Source organism: Narcine bancroftii, chromosome 3 (genome assembly GCF_036971445.1).
Source record: "Narcine bancroftii isolate sNarBan1 chromosome 3, sNarBan1.hap1, whole genome shotgun sequence".
Classification (NCBI taxonomy): Eukaryota; Metazoa; Chordata; class Chondrichthyes; order Torpediniformes; family Narcinidae; genus Narcine; species Narcine bancroftii.
Window position 1 is genome coordinate 207904590 of NC_091471.1, and position 15587 is coordinate 207920176.

At 36.6% G+C, this 15587-nt stretch overlaps 1 protein-coding gene across 3 annotated transcripts in view; it reads right to left on the minus strand.

The window, feature by feature from the left end:
- lrba (LPS-responsive vesicle trafficking, beach and anchor containing) overlaps window positions 1-15587 on the minus strand; it is an 871588-nt gene that overhangs the window by 709859 nt on the left and 146142 nt on the right. For all 3 annotated transcript variants that reach the window (XM_069926437.1, XM_069926436.1, XM_069926438.1), the window contains 6 exons: window positions 14070-14149; window positions 6682-6744; window positions 4878-4975; window positions 3243-3335; window positions 2915-3023; window positions 94-175 (listed from right to left, as the gene is read on the minus strand). In XM_069926437.1, the coding sequence (XP_069782538.1) occupies window positions 94-175; window positions 2915-3023; window positions 3243-3335; window positions 4878-4975; window positions 6682-6744; window positions 14070-14149 (525 nt within the window). The remainder of the gene's footprint in view (window positions 1-93; window positions 176-2914; window positions 3024-3242; window positions 3336-4877; window positions 4976-6681; window positions 6745-14069; window positions 14150-15587) is intronic.

The window sequence follows — 15587 nt, forward strand, 5'->3', positions numbered from 1 at the left end:
CAGTTTTGCTATCTAAAAAAAATTAACGAAATAAAGATAATGCAACTTCAAAGGTATTGGAAGAAAATTTTAATGAAAATAAATTATGCTTACGTGGGTTTTGAATCCTCACTGATGAATCTGGGTCAGGATGCTGCTTGTGTACAACTTGAGTACAAATCTGTTCAGTCAAGATCTTAAAAATAAAATTTCAATTATAAATGAATTGTTTGCCAAACAAAACCATCTGAATACACTTTATCTTCAGATTTTATATTCTATATAAAATGTCCAAAATGATCCTCTCAACAAGGGATCCTTGTAAATAAGCCACTTCTCTTATCATATATCTGGAGTACATTGTCAATATTTAGCATGTTCTCAAAAAACATGAAATGAAGAATCACCAATTAGGGAATTCTCCCATAATGATCATGAGCAAAAGTGAAAGATTAATCGAATTGTATATAGGAGTAAAACAGATTCATTATTTCACCTGTTCCTGAATTAAGTATGCTCCTCCAAACAGTTACCAAAAATGTGCTGCTATCTCACGTACAAGAGGGAAAACATTACAGAGCAGTGACATATCAATAGGTTATTCACAGAAGACATATATAGATTTATACTTATCACTTCAGATGCTAAGTTCCCAATTTTAATCATGTTGTCGGAGGAAGTAGAAAACAAAGACCAGGAACCTATCACTTTCAACCCGTGTTAAGTTTTTGTGCAGAGAAATTAATTCTAATATGGGATACTGGGAAATAAGAAACAAAAATAGAATTGCAAAATATGCTAGAGAAATATGGAACATAAGAAACAGAAGCAGTAAGCCACCTCGCTCCTCATGTCTGTCCACCATTCAAAATGATCCCAGTTGATTTGCCCATGCCATTCCTCACTGGATCTAATACTGCATTCACATTCAGAATTCACATTTATTGCCAGAGTACATATATACAGAGTACAACCCTAAAATTATTTTTCATCCGGTCGAGTCAGAATTGTCACTTATTGGCAGTGCAAAAAAAACTGAATCAATTAACACGTAAACAAATAAAGAAATTTTAACAAATTGTGTAATACAGAGATAGAAAAAAAAAATCAATAAAGTGCAAAAGTAAGAGTCCTTAAATAAGTCCCTGATAGAGTTTGTTGTTGAGGAGTCTGATGGTGGAGGGGAAGCAGCTGTTCCTGTACATGGTGGTGCAATTCTTGTGGCACCTATAACTCTTTCCTGATGGTAGAAGTGTGAACAGAGCATGCGCTGGGTGGTGTGGATCCTTGATGATTACTGCTGCTCTCCAACAGCTACATTCCCTGTAATGTTCTCGATGATGGAGAAGATGTTACCTGTGATGTCCTGGGCTGTGTCCACTACCTTTTGCAGGGCTTTACTCTCAGGGGTATTGGTGCTCCCACACCAGACCATGATGCAGCCAGTCAGCACACTTTCCATCACACATTTGTAGAAATTTGCTAGGGTTTCCGATGTCATACCAAACCTCCATAAACTCCTGAGGAAGTAGAGGCGTTGGGATGCTTCCTTCACTATGCCATTTGTGTGTTGGGTCCAGGAAACATCCTCTGAGATAGTGACTTCCAAGAACTTCAATTTGCTCAAACTCTTTACCTCTGATTCCCCCCAATGATCACTGGTTTGTGTACCTCTGTATGCATTTTGCCCAGTTGGATTTTATAATACTTTGTTCTCCATGGAGATTGTGGCAAGTTCTTTCCTACAAGCTCTTACAGCCCTTTTGACAAGCCCATGAATTTTCCTTGGGACATATGTATTGTCCTCCATTTTCGTTGGAACATATGCATTGTCCTCCACTATGAATATTGATAAAAAATATTTGTTTAAATTTTCTGCAATTCTTTGTCTTCAATCTCACTCTCCAGGGTTCCCACAAATACCATGGCTACTCATCTCCTTTTCATAATCCAGAGAAGCTCTTCCAGTTTGTTTTCATATTATTTGCCAGTTTATTCTGATAATAAATTTTCTCCCTTCTTATTAGCTTTTTTAAATCTCCCACTACTGATGGAAGCTGAAGCATTCACTGCTAACTCTATAACCAGGAAAACTCATCAACAAATCTAAAACATATGGGCAATACTGCAAATCACACAAGATCACTAAAAGGCTCAAAGAAACCTGCTGTAGATTTAACTGGAAGTAGATCTTAACTTACTCCAAATTCCTCATTTTGAGTATCTTCAAATTTAAGATTTAATGGCCACAAATCACGAACAAATGACGTCAGATTTGCCTGGTTTTGCTCATTTTTCTAACAAGGGCAACTGTCTTATGGAGTCACAATGTATGACTTACAAAGTGCAGGCTCAGAGTTTGGAGGAATCCTTAAATTAATGAAAATAATGAGAAAACCAGATGATATGCTAGCCAAACCATAGCATTTTCCCAAAGTAAACCTGACAAATAATAAAGAAAAACCCATTTCCCATCCATATAAAATTCAATCTATTACAAAATTTTATCTTCAACTTTGCAGGATTATAAAAGGCAAATGAAAAATATGTAAAATGGAATAGCTTGAAATTCTCCCAGAGCTACTTAACTGCCGTGTCATTCTCTCGATGGTTATTTGAGTACCATGTCCTCCTACCTCTTTCCATGGTTATTTAATGGTCATGTCATTATACCTGAATTTGTGAAGAACAATCATGCTACACTAAAAATTTATTTGTTTAAAAAGAACTCAATTCAGTTGAATGAACTTGGAAGAAAAATGCACCACTCAATTGTTTTGTTCCAGAGGCATTAACACAATGCATTTGTTTAATTTAATTTTTTTTTAAAACACCCAGCAAAACACGATAACAAGAGTAATTAAATTGGCATTTCCTCTTGATGAAAACCTCTACATTGTTCAACCAACTATTGCTTTGATTAGTTGATGCTCACCTCAAATAAAGCATTGTATGTTGTCATGGTAATTGTGTTGGTGTGTAACAGCAACCTTTCTGCCAACAAGGAGAACAAACCATGTCCAAGCATAACTTCAGCCTTGCGTCTAGGACAGAAAGAAATTCTTTTAAATCAAAAACTTCCATTTAAAAGCACAGTCTCAGCCCCAAGCACAAATACATCCCTCAATTCCTATGACTAAAGCATTTCAGTAAACAACAAATCATATCCGGATTGTGAAGCATAAACCATATTTGATGGATATACGGTATTTTTTGCTATTTAATTGAGTGAGTAGGTTCAGTAAAAGTTTACTTGCACATACTTTGGGGCAAGATGTTTTAGAAAGTAACCCATTACTTTCAAAGCTTGCACTCTTATCCCTTCATTTTTTGATGCCAACAGTTTATAGATGATTCTGCAAAAATATAACAGATCACAGAACACTCAAATTATTAGAAATCATATCAAGATATCATAGTTTACATCTTAAAAATCTGTCTTTCCTTGCAAAAATGTTTTCAGTATTGCATCATTGAAAGGAGACAGAGGGTTACTTAAAGTAAGAGAGAGTTGGAAAGGCAAAGAGAAATTTGAGAGCTCACAGTGGTGGAGTGATTAAAATCATAAAAGCACAGTCAGAAGTGGGGCAATGCAGAGATCTTGACTGATTGGAGGAGTTTACAAAGACTTTAAGTTCAGGGAAAGGAGTAAGAAGAAAGGCTGAGAAGCAAGGCCAAGGCATGATATTAATGCAAAAAGAATAGAATTTTAAAATCAAACCATTGCCAGACCAGAGCCATTGTAAACCTGCTAGCCACAAACATAACTTGACTGAATTTAGAACAAAGAAAGCAAAGCTTTGGTTGAGTAAAGGTTTATAGCGCATTCTTGTCTTTGTCAATAATGGGTGCAAATCACATTTAGGCATTGTGGATGAGATCTCTGCTGATGTTTCCAGGAGGTACTCAGGAAGTTCTGAATACCTCACTGAAATAGGACAAGTATCACCATGACAGAATGAAGGCAGTCAAAAAATTCTTCTGACATGCAATGAAAAATTTAACCCTTGATCAAATGTCAGGTCACTAATTGTTGAGTGCAAATAATCAGAAATTAACATAGGTCAACTGGGACAAAGATTGTCAATGAACAGTATCTAATAGAAGTTAGAAAATAGATAAATAAAAGTTTTGGGTGAGTTCATGCGGTTGATGAGTGGTCGGTGGGAGAAGAAAAAGCCAGAGAGAAAAGCATTAGAATATCAGGTAATGAAAACCAAGGACATAATAAGGTTTTACAGGGAGATATTCATTAACTACCTAAAAATAAATTCCCAGTCAAAATAATTTAAATAAAACATTAGAGGGATGTAGTCTTTTAGCCATTCGATATTCATCACTTTGAAATTATAAAAAGAATAAATGTGCTTTTTTAAAACTTTTCTCACAGCATCTGGAGAAGTTTATTTTTAAAAATGTTATTACATCCTTGGAGATCAAAGACTGAACTCACGCTTCATGAACATAACAATAAAACTCAAAAATCAGAATTACACAAGTCTTAAATTCTCATTGTGCTTTCTCATCCAGGTATAAACAAACTGCACTCGCAGAAAAAGTACAATTATCCACAATTTATAAGCATCAAAGGTTTATTGATTTGGTCCTGCCTCAACAAAATCAGTTTTTTTTAGGAAACTAATTTTATATAAAAAATTATTCTAACGTGCATATCAAATAATCAATTCAAAGAATAACTGACACAACCCTCTGGAGAACAAGGATAAAATTCTCTGATAAGATGCCAATAATAGAAATGGAAGGAAAATATTTTTTTAAAACTATTTTATACAATTATATACAGAATGTATACTGCAAGCTACTATTTTCAATCAACTGCAAAATTCCCACTCCTCTAATTTACTTGGCAATATTCAAGATCATGTTTAATCTTTTACCGCATTCCATTCCTCTGATCAAAAGCAGGAATCATGGAGCCTGGGTGTTCAGACATTAAAGCGACAAGCAGTTGCAGAACATCCATTAAGTTATCATCCTACAGTAAAAGGCAAATTATATAAGTTACATGAAGTACAAAATAAATGAACAATGAAGATATTGAGAAATATCCTTTACCTAAAAGAAAATTTGTAGGTTTGCGAATTACGAGGCATATATATGAGTAAAATGAAAATATAAGTTTTCTATCCTACACTAGGTTATGCACAGAAATAATTATTTTCATTATCTTCGTATCAATTTTTTGAGCTCTGATATTCAAACTATGACCTATAGTAAAATCAAAGCCAAAATTTTGAATCACCTTCCTAAATAACTGATATCAATTGAAAACTATTTATAAAATAAGCTATCAAAAATTACAAAAATAGAAAATCTCCACAATTATCAGGCTAAAATTACATCAAATATTCTTAATCACTTTTTATCTTCAGACAATTTGACAATTTAGGAAGACAATAACTAAGGCTTCACAAACAACTCCAGAAGTAAAGGTGACCAATTTGTTAGTTGCATGGTAATTTAGAGAAATTATATATTTTTTTTAAAAACAGCTCAAACCATTAAATTGTGACATGATAAAAGCATTAAAAATACAATTCAGTTAATAAAATATAAATTCATCATCAAGTCAAATTCACATCAGCTGCTATGTCATACTTAGTGCATGAGGTACTTCAACAGTTTACTCCAGCTCCGTCTTTTGAATTATTCAGGAGAGCAGCAAATGCTCCAAATCCAATTGATAAATAATGAAAGTGTTCCGTTTTTTAAAATCTCCATGTAAAGCACAATTGTACTTTACATTGGGGAAAACATTCTCAAGTGCCTGGAAATGGCCCTTGTTAATCAATGATTGATGTTTCACATTGTACTTTGTGAAATTTTACAGTTTATCAACACAAATAATCAACTCTGAAATTTGCAAAAGCAATACAAATATACATGTGGAATTAGTTCTTTGCTAGCAGGAATGAAGTTTGGAGTTATGAATTAATGGACATTCTTTCTTCACAATTTCTTAACATTTACAAATTCACCAGCTAATCAGATGAACTAAATGGTGAGATAGTACTGTCAAATCAATTTACTCACCAAGATTTTACTAGCCTTCTTGGAAAAATATGAAACTACAGTACTCCTAAATTTCACTTAAAATTCTAGCTAGGCTGCCATCTTGTGGCAATCCTTTCGCCATCATGACCACATCAAGACAACTCAGACTGGATCCCTTTCATTTATGATTTCCTTTAAATTTTATGACAATAAATTGTGGGTTAAGAATATTTCAGCATTTCAGATGTAAAGATACAACTCCATGAATATTTTCAGTGAACAATTGGGATAGAGGTAAGTTGTTCAAAGTAAATTTAATTACTTATGAAATATATTTTTTGCTTAATTGTGACTTGTCCAACCAACAAATTTATTTACCTTTACTTCTGTGATTATTTTCAGTTCAAGCAGAAATTAGGCAGTCTGACAGTTCTGCTACGATTGATGAACCAATGCAGGAATTCTATGGACGAGGGTATTATAAATGGTTGAAGTGAACAACCATCGACTCACATCATACTTTTCTGATTCGATTTTAATATGACTCAAAGTCATGTCATTTTATGCACCTTACATTTGAAACATCCTTTGGTTATTAAATATATTTTCTTATCAATTAGAAGCATATTGGATATAGATTAGGAAAAATATTGGTGAATCGTTTTCAAGTGTTTGACGTTACTTTACCTCATGCATGGTGAGAAGATAGTTAAGAATACTCTGCAGTTCATCTTCCTTAATGCCATGATCCTAAAAATAGAAAATAAATTATGATTCTTAAACTATTAATTCATAAAACATAAATTCCCTCAATTGCATTGTAACTGCAATATTTATCATGTGTACGCATGGTGTTTTACTTTCTAATGCATTAATGGGTTGGCTAATCAGTTATACCCAAATACCTTTTTTTTTAAACCACTCAACTGACCCTCATTGGCCATCATTTCTCTGAATATCAATCAAATTATTTTCAATGACAGTTATAAAGGTTAAAAATGCAGATGTTGCAAGAAGACTATAAAGACGTTGTTGAGATATTTAGAGTGTCTCCTTAAAAATGTATTCTTAGATAAGGTCTCTCTCTCCGTGTTTAAGATAAAGTTCAGTTTTGATTTTCTTTTATTCTGCAAAGATGGAAGGTCTTGGAATAGACCAAAAACTTTTATTTAACATTTTAAGTATCTTTTTAAGCATCATTTAATCATATAACAAAGTTGTAATAATGTGGTAACCCATATAAGGTTTAATAAACCTTGGAAAACTCAATTCAACTTTAGTATGGATCTTTTTTGAACGAATCATAAACAACAACATTCCAGTCTCTCCAGGCAACTATAAAGAAAGATAGTCGCAACTATAGCTGTGAACATTCAAAAAAACTTTACAAATGTTAAAATAAACGTCATGATTTTTAAAGAACCAAAATATAATACAAGGAACAATATTATAATTGGAAAGATCTAAATAAAATTAAAATTTGAGTTTTAATTTTTGATTTTATTTTACTAAAAAATGCACAACTCAAATCAAGTTTCTTTACATAAGTGGTAAATCATTAAAACATTTCTTTGTAGACCTGCCATGAAAAATGTTACGAGCCCAAAGGACCCCAAAACGCAGCAGCAATAGACATTCACCAAGACAAGTAATTATTCAAACAAAAGTTGTTTTTAATTATCTTTAAACATGAAAACAGAATCACACTTTAACTTATTTCTATTAACTTAACCCCCTTCTAATTCTAAGCGCACGTGTATGTAATGTGTGTGTAAGTTTAAGGAAGTTCTTTGGTTCACAGTTCAATCTCACTTCTCATTCTTCCAAGTTCACTGGTTGCAGACCATTCTTATACTGTGCACATAATTTTACATGAATAAAGTTCACCAGGCTTTGGTGCTTGAAAGGTAAATGTTTACTGCTCAGGAAGGTTCTTTGTAGGTTTGCAGAGAGATTTGTTGTTCCAGGATTTTCACAACTCAGGTACCACCATTAGTCATCTCAATGTCTTGCTGATGAAACTTGCTCCAGCAGGGTTCTCCAGATGATAACCTCTTTCTTTCAGGCAGGTACAGAGTTTCTTTCTGTTCCACTTATTCCATGAGAAACATCAGAGAGATAGCACTTCCAGCCATCCATCGCTCTGGAACTTCTGTTTCAGTTTCAAACCAGTTTCTGCTGGCTCTCAGTTCCAGCAAGCTTTCAGTGTCACACACACTGGCTGAGAGAACTTGTTTCAGCTGTGACTCTCTCCCTTTATCTGAGATACGAACAACTCGCCGCCACATGTTCTTTTCTTTCTCACACTTGCAAAACCCCCTCCTTCTTCAGCAAACAATAGGAGTTAGTCTTCTTGGTCAAGCTATTGTTTGTAGGTAAACAAGAACCGAGGAGTGACCTTTCTCTGCACTCTGTCAAAACCCTTGCAAAGAACTTTCAACAGCCAGGGTATCTCCTGCTTGTTGTTTTAATGATGTAATTTCAATTAGCAGCTACTTGTGAAATGTGCATAGCTTTCTTCATAGTTTCTGAAAAGTTACTGATTATGAATTCTTCAGTATTTCAATTAAGATCTGTTTCAAGATGTGTTTATGTATGTAACCTACTCTAATTTTACCAATTTATCTCCCAAATATATTCCATTACAATACAAAGGATGGCTCAGGATTTCTCAGGAAATTAAAATAGATAAACATTTTTAAAATTAACTATTTATTTTCTCCTAGATGATTGGAAGCACTTGGAACATTGAGAAGCCTATAGGTCAACAATCCAGAATAACCATGACACCTACACTTTTTCAAATGATAGCCTGAGCCAAGGCAAAACCATTTACTGATGAATTGACAAAAATATGGTTTAAAAAATTTCAAACTTTTTTCTGCCAGTCTTGTCCATGCTATATACTTTTCCAGCTTTCAGACATCCTGAGTCAATTCTCCTATGGAAAATTCTTGTATGCAAGGCTTGAATTTTTCTGATTTTACTTCGTTATCTTTATAGTGTTGATTGTTGCTTGATTAAAAATAATGCACTTTCTTCAGTTAAAAACTTTAGTCAAGAGTTGAATCATCTTTTAATTTCCACAGGTGCAATGTGTTCAATGTGTTGCAAACTTTTCCAAGCAATATTTCTGGTGGAAAATGCATTCTTCCACAATTTTAATGTCAGCCATTATTCAACCAAGTTTTCTTGTCAATGAATGGAAACAAAATACAATGTATCACAATATACCAATAACAATGGGCAACCTCTTTTAATTACTCACCATGCATTCAATCCCGCCACAAATAATTATCATGAAACCTCTAGTAAATACTTGCCAGCATACAAGTTGACAGAGTTTTTGCGGCTGGCACTTTTTTGGACTATGTGAGATGTTATTAAATAAATACAGCTGTCCATCTATTTGATTCAACGTGATCTCCAATTCCACAATTGCCCTAACAAATTAACAGTGAAGTTCTCCTCTTGTATGTGATGTCATGTCAGTACTCTGATAATAAATCTGAAATCTCCGTCAGGCGGTTTTTCAAGTAACACTGAAAGTACAATTCTACAGGACCTCCATTTTAGTTCAAGCTCTCTCATCATGCCAATTTCCCAAAAATTTTAATTGTCTTTCACATTATTGTGCATAGCTTTTAGTTCTTGTTCACATTATTCCTCACCAACATGCCACTGACAAATTAATTTTTTTTTATTTGTTTCTTCATTCATTTTTAATGCAAATCTGAAGGTTCACAATTAAAGTGGGCATGGAGTTATATCAATGGGAAAAGATCATCTAAAGAGGCTTTTTTTTCTAATTTCTTGGTCCATTAAAAATTGTAATTTTAAGTCCTACCAATACAAAAATGAACTGCACTACCAACTATCTTTTGTGGTGAATTTTGTGTATTTTTTCCATTTTGGTATCTTTATTTTATCCATCTAAAACTAAGTTTGTGCTCTAACTTGTAATGTCCTTTTGCTCATGAAATATTTCTCTCCTCTTCCCTTTCATCCTTTAACAGGCACCATCAGAGCCACTTCTTAGCCAATCGTCATTATACCTTCTGTGGGCCAATGTTATTTTGCGTGGTGCCTTGGGAGATCTTTCCTCATATGGAGTAATGAGTACACAAGTACAATGCACAGTTGCACCAAAATTCTGACCTGCTGTAGGCACAAGGTACACCAACTACAATGCTATACACTGAATTACCACAACATGCCAAGACAGAAAGAGATAATAAATGTAAAGGGAATAGTTAGATAAATATTCAGTTGCAATTAGTGTAAGAAAAATGTAATGTTTTAATAGTGCAAACAGGTCATTTGGTGGTCCCGAATTACTTTACAGGGAAGGTTATTGTAGTATAGGAGCTTCAAGAGCCTGTTAGCTGCTGGATAAGAAGTATTCTTGAACCTAGAGATGCTGGTCTTCAGGTTTTTGTCCAAAGGCACTGGACTTCAGGCTTTTGACTCTTCTCCTTGAAGGGAGCAGCGAAGAGGATGTGACCAGGGTAATGGGAACCCTTTATGATGTTGGCTGCCATCTTGAAGCAGCAACTCACATTGATAACTTCATTGATGGACTTGATTAGGTTTGCCACTTTCTGGAGCCTTCTGCATTTCTGGGCACTCGAGTTACCAATCTAGATCTTGATGCAACCAAACAGTATACTTTCCCCAGTACACATTTAATGACATGCAAAATCTCCTCAGATTTCTTAGAAAATTGAAGACATTTCACAAATACATGATGATCATACTATGCTTTTCAAATCCACCTTGAGTGCAGGGTGAGAGGAACTTCTTTGTGACATTTCAATTTATCAATTTATTCCAATGTGTATTCAAAATAAACAAGTGATGCAATGAGAAAATTATCTTACAGTAACAGTAATACATCAATGTAAAGAAACCTGATATTTCTAAACATAATTTCCAGAATGAGGTCATTTCCCACAAGGCTCCCAAATGTCCTTCAGAAGGTGATGGATAGCAACCTTTTTGAATGGGTGCAGCCCTTCCCACAGTACTGTTAGATAGGGAAATTTAGAATTTAGGCTCAGCAACATTGAACAAACTGAAATACATTTCCACAGCAGAATATTTCTTTGGTGACATTGGGCTGCACAGATCTCAACAACTTTCCTGAAACATTATTTCATCCCCAAGAAATTTCCATGATTGCACCCATTGCCTTCCCCTATATTCTCTGCAAAATCGACCAACTTGTTTTACTCTTCTCTGATTCTGATGGAGAGTCCCAGACCAGGAATATTATCTGTTTCTCTTTCAACATTTGCTATGAGAGGGGCTTTGCTACGAGAGGGACACACACGATAAACCTTCTGTATACAAACATTTCCAACGCATATTGGGCAGAGCCCTGACCCCACTTTGGATACTCAGACCATTTCTCTATAATGCTAGTCCCAACATACAGACTGCTCATTGGACATTCCAGACCAGTCCTGAAGCGGTTGAAACCTGGCTAGCGGGGGCCCATTCATGCACTTCAAGACTGGTTTGAGCTCACTGACTGGCACACATTCAAGGGAGCAGCAATCATTGGCGACTGCATAAGTCTGGAGAGCAACAGTGACCAGCTAAATTAGTAAATGTTCTGACTGTGCCCAAGTCCATCACTACTCACTCTAATCAGAAGCATGGATGACCGTGGAGGTGCGCATGCTGCTCAGGAACCAAGACGATGCCTCCAGAGCGGGCGACATGGCAGCCCTAGCAAGGGCCAAACTGTCTAAGGCCAACAGGGAGACAAAGCGTACGCATATCCATCACATTCAGTCACTTCCTGGACACCACAGGCATGCGACACATGTGGAAGGGGATCCAAGATATCACTAACCACAAGACTACCCCATCTGCATATGCTGGTGATGCCTCCCTCACAAATGAACTGAACCTCTACATGTGGTTTGAAGCAAAAAACAATGGGGCAGCGGAGAAGACCATCTCTCCTCCGAACGATCAGGTGCTGTGTCTTACAGTGACTGATGTGAAGAGAGAACTAGGCAAAGTCAACCCAAGAAAAGCTGCTGGACCGGATAAAATTCCCAGCAGAGTGCTCAGGAGTTGTGCAGCTCAGCAAGCAGATGTTCTCACCGAGATCTTTAACATCTCCCTGAGTAGCACTGTGGTCTCTACATGCTTCAGAGCCACCACCATTATGCCTGTGCAAAAGAAGTCATCTGTGTGCTGCCTCAACCATTACCGGCCTGTCGCACTCACGTCCAACATCATGAAGTACTTCAAGAGGTTCATCATGGGACACATCAAGCACCTGCTGCCCCTTTGTCACTGGACTCCTGCAGCTTGCATATAGATCCAACTGCACCATGGATGATGCTATCGCCACCGCCTTTCATCTAGCCCTCACCCACCTGGAAAGTAAAGACTCATACGTTCGAATGCTGTTTATTGCATTCAGTTCAGCATTCAACACAATCGTACCTCAATACCTGATAAGGAATTTGGTCCAGCTGGGACTAAACACCTCCCTCTGCAATTGGATTCTTGACAGGGAGACCTCAGACAGTCCGGATTGGAAACAGCACCTCCAATACCATCATACTGAGCACGGGGGCCCCCCAAGGCTGCGTGCTCAGTCCAATGCTGTTCACTCTACTGACCTATGATTGTGCAGCCAAACACAACTCAAATGACTTCACCAAGTTCACTGACAACATGACATGGTGGGCCTTATCAGTAAGAACGAGGAGACAGTATTCAGAGACAAAGTGCAGATACTAACGAACTGGGGCAGAGCATAAAGCCTGTATTTGAATGTTAAAAAGACAAAAGAGATGGTTGTCGCCTTCAGGAGGGCCCAGGGGGACCATGCTCTGCTGACCATTGACAGCTCTACCATTGAGGTCGTCAAGAATATTAAGTTCAAGGAACTTAGTGGATTCACCTAGCGGAGAATCTCACCTGGTCCCTTAACACCAAGAAAGCCTAGAAGCGCCTCTACTTCCTGCAAATGCTGAGGAAAGTCCATCTCCCACCCTCCATCCTCACTACATTCTACAAAGGATGTGTTGAGAGCATTCTGCGCAACTGTATCACTGCCTGGTTTGGAAGCTGTACCACCTCAGACCACAAAACCCTGCAGATGAGATCATTGGGGAACCTCTTCCTAGCATGAAGGACATCTACTACACTCAATAAAGGCGGAAAGTAATAAACATTGTGAAAAACTCCACACATCCCGCATGTAAACTGTTCTCCCTTCTGCCATCTGGTCCTGGAGAAACACTATCTGATCCGTGCGAGCATGGTATGAATGATATGCTACCTGATCTGATGAGTTGTTCCAACATTTTCTATTTTTAATGTTAGATTTCTAGCAACTGCAGTTTATTTTTAAATTTTGTTCTGAAGCAATGTTTTCAGACAAAGAGAAATTACTTTCAACAACAATAACTATAACTATCTTCTGTGCAAGTACTGATCTAGCCCATGGAATCCCAATGTATTCAGTTTTGCCCAAGCTCTTAGATTCCACATAGTCATATGCAGCTTCAGTGCTAATGATAGTCACCCTTGCAACTCAGACTTTTATTGTCCATGAAAAGTTCTGGGGCAAAGGGAACCCAGCAAAACACACATTTACATTTAGCATGAAGGCAAATGCTGACTAAGTACCGCATAGCATTGATGATAACATCTTCCGTTCCTTGGCTCAAAATACAAAATTTAGCAGGAATAGATTTGTCTTGCCTTTTGTGAACATAACACACTTAAAACAATTTTCCACATTGTCACGTCGTTTTTAAATCATTGTGTAACTGTAACAATTTCAGTAAAAACGCACTTAGCTCTGCTGTTGTCAGGACCCACAACATCCTGATATCTTAACCATTTCTTGGTATCATGTTGGACAAATGGAACTAGCATTCCTCAAATAAAATATTCTTATTCATTTCTGGAAATTCTCAGCAAAAACTGCTCAATTATAAAGATATAATTGGCAAAAATAACTACAAACCAAGCAAATCTACAGATAAAACCATACTTTTCATGACAAAAATGCAATACATTTCTAAATTTCAAATTCTCACCTTCATTATCAATTGTTTCACAAACAGCAACAAGAATGCTCTCAAGGAGAGAATCTCCTTCTGGTTTGGTCTGGGGCCATCTTGAAAGGAAAAAAGTCACATTTTAAAATTTGCATCAATCATTTACAAAATTTAATCATCCAAGTTGCTAATGCTTTCCCACAACAAGGAACAAAAGCATCAGTTGATTTAAATCCTGAATTTCCTTTCAATGCACCATTAAATACTCAAATTAAATTTCTAGTTTGTCTTGAATCATCTGACTTATTCAGACAACTGATTGTACCAAACACAGCTAGAGTAGCTAAGGTATGGGGAAAATAGGACTGTTTCTACGTAATATTTTCCAACAGAAAATGAAAATCACCAAGTTCATCGAACAGGTTTGAAGTCTGATGCACTATCAATAACTTCAAAGATTAGAAGTTGTGAGATACTGATAGGCTTGTATTCACAACAGAATAGAGGCACGTCCATGCTGGTTGACTGTCCTGGACAGAGGAGGGGGCTGTAGCACAGTCGCCTTTATTCACGGATCGGTGGGAAGAGCACAGTCAGCAAGGGGCATGTCCTAACACATCCAAACATATATACAGTGGTTTACCACATTCACCCCCTGTTTTAGAAAGAATCCGGTGGGGTAAAGTGAATTAAATATTCTTACAAGTTGAGTCTTTCGGGTGGTCTGGTTTGCCGCTGTGACCGTCATAGTACTAGCTGCATTGCAGGTGTTGAATCTTGGTTGGTCTGGGACACCTGTATTTTGCTGTCAGCGTCGGCTTGGTGTATGCATGGCGTCGGATCTGACATGTCTTCCACCCGGGCAGGGGTAGCGTGACATTTCACTGGGGCATCATGGATAGTGGTAGATGACGAGGATGCGGGGTGGTTGGCAATGCTCTCAAGGACTCCTGAGGGTGCCGATCCCGAACAGATACATTGGTAATGCCGAAGGGGACCCTTAGGAAATGGTAGAAGCAGCCATCTGCCTCAAAGGTCATGTCTTGGTGGTCCTCTAGACCTCCTCTAAAATAGCTTACTATAACAATGTATCCAGAAATAAAAGTGGTATGCTAAATGAATTTAAGAATGAGCTATATTTAGTTTCCAATAATGACTCTGGGTAAATAGTTATTTTATGGCAATTAACAAAAATATCAAATTTAACATAGTGCTACAAAACAGTCCTACAGGTAAGATCTATGGGTGGACACCTATCTATTATTCTAACAAGCTCCAGAATACACACATTCTTTGAGAACCTTCAACTGATAACCACCCTTGTTTTAATCTAACTCTGTCTCAGATCACTGATTTCAATACTTTTCACACAGTATTTGCTATACTGATAGGTTTATCAATGGCAAGTTTCTCTCCCCAAACAATGAACATACATTCAAAGTTTTCAAAGCTAAAGATAGTATTCCTTACTCTGAATGATTTAGGAAAGAACCATTGTAATTATACCTTCATTTTACCCTGGGATGAATATTGACCATATAACCATATAACAATTAC